Source organism: Petaurus breviceps, unplaced genomic scaffold, assembly GCF_028583685.1.
Source record: "Petaurus breviceps papuanus isolate PSGF00001 unplaced genomic scaffold, PetGlider_PUasm1.0 181, whole genome shotgun sequence".
In the NCBI taxonomy this organism is placed as follows: Eukaryota; Metazoa; Chordata; class Mammalia; order Diprotodontia; family Petauridae; genus Petaurus; species Petaurus breviceps.
Window position 1 is genome coordinate 24068163 of NW_027185784.1, and position 8866 is coordinate 24077028.

The window sequence follows — 8866 nt, forward strand, 5'->3', positions numbered from 1 at the left end:
AGAGGCCACCAAGGGGAGGCAAGAGGGGGCAGAGGCCACCAAGGGGAGGCAAGAGGGGTAAGAGGCCACCAAGGGGAGGCAAAAGGGGAAAGGCACTAAAATTAAGGAGGATCAAGAAAGGCTTTACTGTAGAGCTTTTAATTGGTACTTGAAGGAAGGTACAGGGATGGTGAGGGTCTGGAAGGGGGCAAAACATCCAGCAAAAATGCCCAGAGTTGGCAACTGGAGTTTCTTGTTCAAGGAATATCAAGGAAGCCAATGTCACTGGATTGCCAAATGCACAGAAAGGTGTAAGGTGTAAGAAGAATGAAAAGGTGGGGGTCAGGGGGAGGTATGCTTGGGGAAGGGAATAGGTTATGAAGGACTTTGAATGCCAGAGACTTTTATATTTGAAGAAGGAAGGAAAGGAAGGATGGCTTCAGATTCTAAGGGCCTTGAAAAACCTGGAAAAGAAGTCTTTATTTGATATACAAGAATAAGTTGCTAAAGATATTTGGTCAGTGATACAATCAGATCTCAATATTTTCTTGCATTCCAGAAAGAAGGGGAAAAAACATTACTCAAATCCTTCCATGGCTATCTTTTTACCCTGGCACACACGAATACACTGTCCTTGCCTCTGATTTATCTTGGTGAAAACACACCTTTCATTGGTCATTCAGTTCATAGATGGCTTCTAAAAGGCCAATGTTAGCATCTGATTCTCTGTGATCATTTGCTAGGTTCACTCGGGAAACAGCAAAAGACTGTGAAGTGAGGGGCCTCCGCATCCCAGCTGGGGCTATTGTGGAAACAGCTGTCGGCTATCTGCATCACAATCCGGAATACTGGCCAAACCCAGAGACATTTATCCCAGAGAGGTAGGAAATTTCCTCCTCCCTCTTTTTCCCCTTCCAAAAAGCTTCTCTGTAACTGGAGTTTGACCATGGGTACAGTTAGATACTCACTCAGCCTGTGGAAGCACCTTGGAGCTGTGCCCCAGAGGAGATGTGGCCAGAGCCATAACTAGCAAATTTGGAAACCAGTGCAGGCTGCATAAAATGCACTCATTCGGAACAGCCGATGAGACACATTTCTCTCTCCAGTTGAGAGGTGGGGAACTAGATGGGGAATGTACCCTACAAAGTCGGGTGTGGATGTTTTATTAGGCACTTATGCAGAACGTTTCTTCTTTTTTGTGACAGTGGGTGGCAAGGGTTACAACACCAACGACATCAATAACACTTTCAAGTGATGACTTTTTGTTTTTACATTACAAACATTTACAGATGACTCCTACTTCATGAGAAGTCTCTTGTAACAAAACAAAACAGTTAAGTAATTTAACTAATAACACAATAACCTTATTTGAAAGTAAAATGCATCGGGTGGCCAGGTGGCTCAGCAAGTAAGAGCACCAGCTCCAGTGCTGGGATGACCTGGAGATCGAATCCCGGGCTCAGACACTCAGCACCACACCCAGAAATAACTGGCTGTGTAACCTTGAGCAAGTTACTTAACCCCTATTGCTTAAAAAAAAAAAAAGTAAAATGCATGCAAGGAAAGCAGTATAGAGACATGACCTTAAATCAATTTTTTAAACAAATTCAGTTCAAGGGGAGAAAACCCACCGACACAAGACACAATGGGGGAGGGACCCTGGGCACTGCCCCCTTTATGAGGAGAGATACAGGTTCCAGAAGACTGGGAAGCCATTATCAGTGGAAGGAGGAAATGGGTAGCTGGTTCTATTAAAGGAATGTAAGTACTATTAGTGCCCTCAGCATCCTGGGGTAAAGCCCCATTCACCGTGCCCTAATTATGGGTCTGGATGTGCCTATAAAGTAATCAGATAGATCCTAATACTTGGTCTTAATACTTGACAGACATCTTGTGGAGTTCTACTTTACTCATGGAAACAGAAGTGATCAATCCTCGGGACCCTGACTATAATATCTCATTCGGAAGTCACGATTCCAATATGGACAGGGCAGAAATTTACCTTTGCATAATCTATGTGTTGAGCCTGCTTCATAGATCAAAGTATTTCTAAGCAACATGGTGAAACTGGGGGGGGGGGGGAGGAATCATTCATTAGGAGGCAGGAGACTTGAATTCCCTATATTACCACTTACTGAGTGACCTTGGCCATGTGAATGAACATCTCTGTGCCTCAGACATTCCCCAATAGACAAAGGGTCAAAGGATATGAACAGGCAGCTCAAAGAAAAGTTGGGTTGTTTTTTTTTTTAAAGCAAGTTATCAACAACCATAGGGAAAAATGCTCCAAATCACTAAAAACAAGATAAATTCACGTTAAAAATGATTCTGAAATACCATTTCCCACCCTTAAGATTGGTAAAGATGACAAAAAAAAATGGAAAATGACAATTACTAGAGGGGATCAAAGAGGACCAGCACACTAATGCATTGTTGGTGTAGCTGTGATTTGATCTAGTCAATCTGAAAAAGAATTTGGACCATACCCCCAAAACCTCCACTCACAAGGGAATACCCTTTTACCCAACAATACCAAGATTTGCCATATTCCCTAAAGAGGTTAAAGAAAGAGAGAAAGGATCCAAATGTACAAAAATATTAATAGTAGCATGTTTGTTGTAGTGAAGAACAGGAAACAAAGTGGATACCCATCAATTGGAGAAATTGATAAATAAATGATGTTATATGAATATAATGGAATATTATTATATCATAAGAAATTGCAAGAGGGCCAGATTCAGAGAAACCTGGTAATATCCAAACGAACTGAGAAAAGAGTAAATGAGCTGAATCAGAAGAGAGATTCATACAATGATTACAGTACTGCGAAGCAAAAGGAAGAGAGACGAGATTTGTGATTTCAGTGGTATAGGAACTCTCAGTTGAGGAAATTCCCTCTATTAATGTAGGTCAGCACCTTCTCTACAACTTACATTCTAAAGAGAGCTGCTTGGAGACACGCTGCCCCCAACCCTGATTAAAATGTAATTGGGTAATATTTCATAAAATAAAAACATAACAAAACATAGATAATATTACATTATATTCTGAAACTAAATCAACATGTGATGCACAGGGACCCTAATGTATGGTTTAGTGGCCGCTGTTTCTATTTCAGTTTGACCCCAGAGCCTTGAAGTGCTGAGAGGTTGTAACTTTCCCAGGATCCTAGAATCCATGTGTCAGAGGCAACCCTGGACCCCAGATTTTCCCAGTTTTGAAGCCAGCTTTCTGTCCATTACACCAACACTGCTGAAAATTTCTGTGAAGAAAAACAACTCCAAAAAATTTAAGAACTCTGATTAATGCCATAATCAACCACCCTCCAAAGGACCTGGGTTCAAGCCTTAAAGTCGACATTACGTGACGCTGAATGAGTCATTTCCCCATCTGTGTCTAATTTTCTAGGCTATGAAATAGGTACCACAAGCATTTACAGTATGATCTCACAGCATCATTGTGTGAAAAGTACATTGTAAGCCTTAAGGCTTCAATATAAATATGAGTTGTTATAAAAATAAAGGCACTCATGTAGGTTAGGAAGTGGCCTTACTTTTCAGAACTGATGTGGTACACACGGTTTACACCTTGTAGGTTTAGCCGAGAGGCAAGACAACATCATCTACCCTTCACTTACCTCCCATTTGGGGCAGGTCCTCGTAGCTGCATCGGGGCCAAGCTGGCAATCCTGGAAATCAAGCTGACGTTGCTCCGAATTCTTCAGAAGTTCAAGTTTGAAACCTGCCCTGAGACCCAGGTAAGCCCTTTTCCCTTCTTCAGAGGGGTTCCTCCCCCAGCAGCCCATTTGATCCTCTTTCTCCTCCTCACTCTATATGAACTTTTCCTTTTTTTGGTGGGGGGGAAGGGGAGGGAGGGATTGAGGTTAAGTGACTTACCCAGGGTCACACAGCTAGTAAGTGTCTGAGGCCAGGTTTTAACTCAGATCCTCCTGACTCTAAGGCCAGTGCTCTATCCACTAAGTCACCTACCTGTCCTGAATCTGTTATGTTAATGGAATATAAGATCTTTCCCACCCATTAATAAGCCTCACATAGAGCCCATTAAGGGAACCTTACTTAGGGGAGGCTTGCTTGTAGGAAGGCTTTCACACCTTCTGCTAATTTCTAATTAGGCACTGAGTCAGGAGGGTTGTTATGCCCTCTGGCTCTGAGAAGCATATATATACTCTGAGTTGGTATTTTGCTTTGGGGGTTCACTTATGAGAAGAATCTTGTGATTCCCTGGTGGAGATTCTGAGTGGCCAAATGTTCAGAGGCCCCCGACTGCTCAGATGTAAAGGTTCTCTTGAGCCAGGGATATATGTAAAGTGTATAGTAATATTGCTTTGATTCAGGCAGAGGCCTGTGTGTTGGTCTTTATTTCTCTGCTTGTATTTTCTCTGAAGTTCAGGGTGATGAATTTTCCCCTGAACTAGTGAATACAATTAAAAAGGATCTTAACCCTGTACACAGCTATCTTTCCTAGTAAAGCAGATCTAAGAACCTGTGCTAGCACCCATCCTGGGGATGCCAGTGTGGTTGCCGCTACAGTATCCCAGCTTTTCCAAGAGCAAAGGTGAGAGAGGAATTCCAGACCCACAAAGAGAGTGAGGGGCAGTTGTTCTCACACCTGCGGCACCTAGCCATGGGGCATCTGCAACAGCAGCTTCCTAGGCTTGGAATCCCAAGACCAGCCCTTTGGAGGTACTGTGTTATACTGGAAGGGCCACTGAAGCTGGAGTCAGAGGATCCAGCTTTGAAGCCTGACAGCAATATCTACAAGCATGTGACCACATGCAAGTCACCTTGCTCTCTGGCTCACTTTAAAATTCCATGCACTGCTGACACCTCACGGGGATGCTGAAGAGCTACAAAAAGGAGCTATTACTAGGGGGACCAAAAATGCAACAACTTCACAGGGCAAAAAATGAAGAGCCTTGGGCTGGGGCCAGGCGCCTCGCCTCGTCCTCTAGCCACTGGTCTGCTGTGCACGGTTACTTATTGGCTTTCTCTGGGCCCCAGTTTGTCCTTGTGGTTGCTTTGTTGGGTTGCAGCTGGGTGGTGCCAGTCTTTGTGACCTCAAGGACATAGCACCCCTGGCCCTCTACTCTCCACTATCTCCAAAGTCCATCTGAGCTCCTGTTTCCCTGACACTATCTCTCCATCTCATCCTCTGCCATCCCCTTCTCCTTCTGCCCTCAATCCTTCCCATATCTGCGTCTTTTAAAATGAGTCCTCTTCTCATATATGTGGTCCAAGGACTTAAGCTTCGGCATCTGACTTTCCAGCCAAAAGCCTGAATTAATTTCTTTTAAGTATTGACTGATTCAATCTCTGCTTACCACATTTATAAAAGGGAAAATACTTGATAGTCTCTCCTCTCTCCAATCCTTCCTCCTCCCAGGTGATAAAGGGATTTTCCAGAGATCTAACCACAGTCACTCTCCCTATGGAAGGTATGGCTCTAAAGCCAGCACCATCTTAATTCAGGTTCAGTGTTGGGATGAAATGAGACAAGTCCCTGAACATTTAAACAAAGGAAGTTTACTTTGCCCTAAAATAGCCAGGGTATACAAGTACACAGTGGCTTTGAGTTTCTCTGGAAGTGGGCACCCTCATCTCCATCTGGAATCAGGTCTTGTCAGTCATCAGGTTATGGCGATTGGGGCACCCACCAAATCTGAGAGATGCCCACTATACAGATGTGGGAGCTTTCATGCCCCCAGATTAGGAAGGCGAGTCAGGAAAGCTGGAAACAAGCAGATTGTACAGGGGGAGGAAGCTGTGATGGGAGGCTAGGAGAGGGCTACTCTTACACTTACCTTCTCAATAAACCCTGCTGGCTCCCTGTTTCCTCTAGGATGAAATATAACCCCCTCTTCTTGGTATATAGTCTTTTTTTGTTGGGTTTTTTGTTTTGTTTTGCTTTTTGGAGGGGGGAAAGCAGGGCAATTGGGGTTAAGTGACTTGCCCAAGGTCACACAGCTAGTAAGTGTGTCAAGTGGCTAAGGTCAGATTTAAACTCAGGTCCTCCTGACTCCAGGGTCGGTGCTCTATTCACTGCACCACCTAGCCACCCCCATTTTAGAGTTTTATACAACATACCTCCAAGCTACCTTTCTATGCCTTTTTGGGGTGCAGCTAAAATAGCCTTCTTTCCCTTTCTCACACATGGCACTCCATTCTCCTGTTTCCAGGCCTGAAACGTAGTCCTCCACTTTTGCCTTTTAGACTACCGAGTCTTCTTCCAGATCAGCTCGGATTTTTCTCATGACTGCATATTCTCATCTATCTGCCCTTCATTTCAGGTACCCCTGCAGCTGATGTCCAGATCTGCCCTAGGACCCCGAAACGGAGTCTATATAAAGATCATAAGCCGCTAAAACAGCGTGCCCTTCTCCACTGTCTGTTTCTGATGGGGAGCTTTCCTCAGTGGCGGTCACTCTCACCCCTGCAACTCAACATAACAAGAATACTCTTGAGTAGAAGAAACCCACTGTATGAATATTCCAACTTACAAAAAAACAAAATGCAACACAGAAATCTATTCTGAGGATACCTACCATGCCAATATAAGAAACGAAAAATATGGTGCCATATTGCCACACACACTCTAGACACTTAATAAAGGCTTGTCGTAGCTGCTTAAGCTTGGCTCTGAATTAGTTGAGGGCATCTGAGCTGCTGATCTACCGTCCTAAAGGAGGGCTTCTATATAATTCACAAAACCATTCTTGACAGAGTACTGAAACCTTGCAGATTTTTTTTTTAAAGCAATCGGGGTTAAGTAACTTGCTCAAGGTTACACGGCCAGTTATTATTTCTGGGTGTGGTGCTGAGTGTCTGAACCCAGATTTGATCCAGGTCATCCTGACACTGGGGCCAGTGCTCTTACTCGCTGAGCCACCTGGCCGCCCCTAAGCAATGGGGGTTAAGTAACTTGCTCAAGGTTACACGGCCAGGTGTTTCTGGGTGGGTGCTAAGTGTCTGAGCCCAGGATTCGATCTCCAGGTGTTCTCAACACTGGAGCTGGTGCTCTTACTCGCTGTGCTACCTGGCCACCCCAACCTTGCAGATTTTAAAGGGCACATTTACCTTCGGAAAGAAAAGCTACAAATTAAAGCTGGCAACAATCAGGGCGTGACGAGCTATTCTAGGAAACTAGCCTTAAGAGAACAGAGTGTTAGAGAGAATACTGGTTCAGATGACAGGCCCTGGTTGCCAGGCCTCACGTCCCACCCAAAGCAGAGGGTAACCTGAGTGGAGCCTATGAGGACTTTCTTAGCCCATTGATCTCCCTAGCAGCAGAAACAAGAGTTTACTCTTTAGCTGGCCCAAAAGCACACTCTCCACAGGGCACTTAGAGATTGGGTGTTCACGCTGAAGCCTATCACCCTTCCCTCCTCTTGTATCCCAGACGTTCCTTTGCACTTTACATACAGATCCTGCAGAAGCAGCTCAATGTCCACAAGCAAGGATTTCCAAAGTTCCAAGCCCTTTGGCAAAGGGCTGCCCCAGGAATGGAGTGGAAAAAAAAAAGTGGGAGTTAGAGGAAAGGTAGAGGGAGCAAGGGAGTTTGGCTGATATATTGGCCTCTTCCTCAACTGGGAACAAACATTCGAAGTTCTGGAGTCCAATACAATAGCCAACATTTATATGGGCTGCTAAGTGGTGCAGTGTATAGACTATCTGCTCTGGACTCAGAAGGACTTGAGTTCAAATCTAGCCTCAGAAACTTACTAGTTGTGTGACCTTCATTTAACCCTGTTTGCCTGAGTTTCTGCATCTGTAAGATGAGCTAAAGAAGGAAATGGCAAATCACTCCAGTACCTTTGCCAAGGAAACCCCAAATGGTGTCACAGAGAGTCAGACACAACTACACAACACTTTATATAGCACTTTACTATGTGCCAAGAACTGTGCTAAATGCTTTACAGTTATTATCTCATTTGATCGTCAAAACCTTGAGAGATAGGTGCTATTGTTACCCCCAAGTTATAGATGAGGAAATTGAGGGAAACAGGTTAAAATGATTGCCCAGGGTCACATGGCTATTAAGTATCTGAGGTCACATTTGAACTCGGGTCTTCCTTGACTACAGACCCAGAGCTCTATCCATGTGCCACTGCAGGGCAGGAGCAGGGAAGTGATGTTTTTCAACATAAATCACTGTTTTTCCACCCAAAGTCAATTCAAGAGTGTGACCTATATTCAGAACAATATAATATTTCCAATTTCAGGTATAGTGTTCTTATTCTGAAGTTGATGTTGACAATTTTAATTAGAACATGATTTTTTTTTCACATCTGTGTTATTTTTTAAAGTTTACTACATTAAAAAAAAAAAAACCCAACAACATTCCAGGGTCATTTTTTTCCCCTGGTGTAACTTGGTACAGTGAAGAGAACCCTGATCTGAAATCAGAGTAACTGGGTTCATGGCCCAGCTTAGACACAGACTCCCCATGATGCCGAACAAATCTTTTAACCTTCCTGACACCAAGTTTGCCCTTCAGGAAAGGGTTGGTTTAGAAGATCTCTAACGTAACTTCCAGGCAGAAATATACGATCTTATGATTTCCAGATTTATAATGAAAGTAAAAGGAATAGAGAACTTGATACATAGAAATTTGTTTCACGCACATAAGTTTTTTAGACTGTTCTCTACGTAAAAATCTCAGTATTTTGAATGAAAAGTTTATTATATTACTGGAAGACCTAGAGAGTAAGACAGTAATTGTTTGGAGACTTCAAAGTGCCTCTTTCAGATTTAGATAATTCTAACACAAAGGTAAGAAATGAAAGATCTGATCAGACAAGTACAGGATCCTCTATCATACCTATTAAGTTGAAAGAGGCCTCAGTGGTTTTCTAGTCCAGTCACCTCAT

General features: G+C 43.5%; 1 protein-coding gene across 1 annotated transcript in view; it reads left to right on the plus strand.

Moving 5' to 3' along the window:
* TBXAS1 (thromboxane A synthase 1) overlaps positions 1-8306 on the plus strand; it is a 245327-nt gene extending 237021 nt beyond the window's left edge. The window contains exons 11-13 of the mRNA XM_069087345.1: positions 723-860; positions 3574-3736; positions 6287-8306. Coding sequence (XP_068943446.1) covers positions 723-860; positions 3574-3736; positions 6287-6361 — 376 coding nt within the window. The 3' untranslated portion in view covers positions 6362-8306. The remainder of the gene's footprint in view (positions 1-722; positions 861-3573; positions 3737-6286) is intronic.
* Positions 8307-8866: the final 560 nt, after the last annotated feature.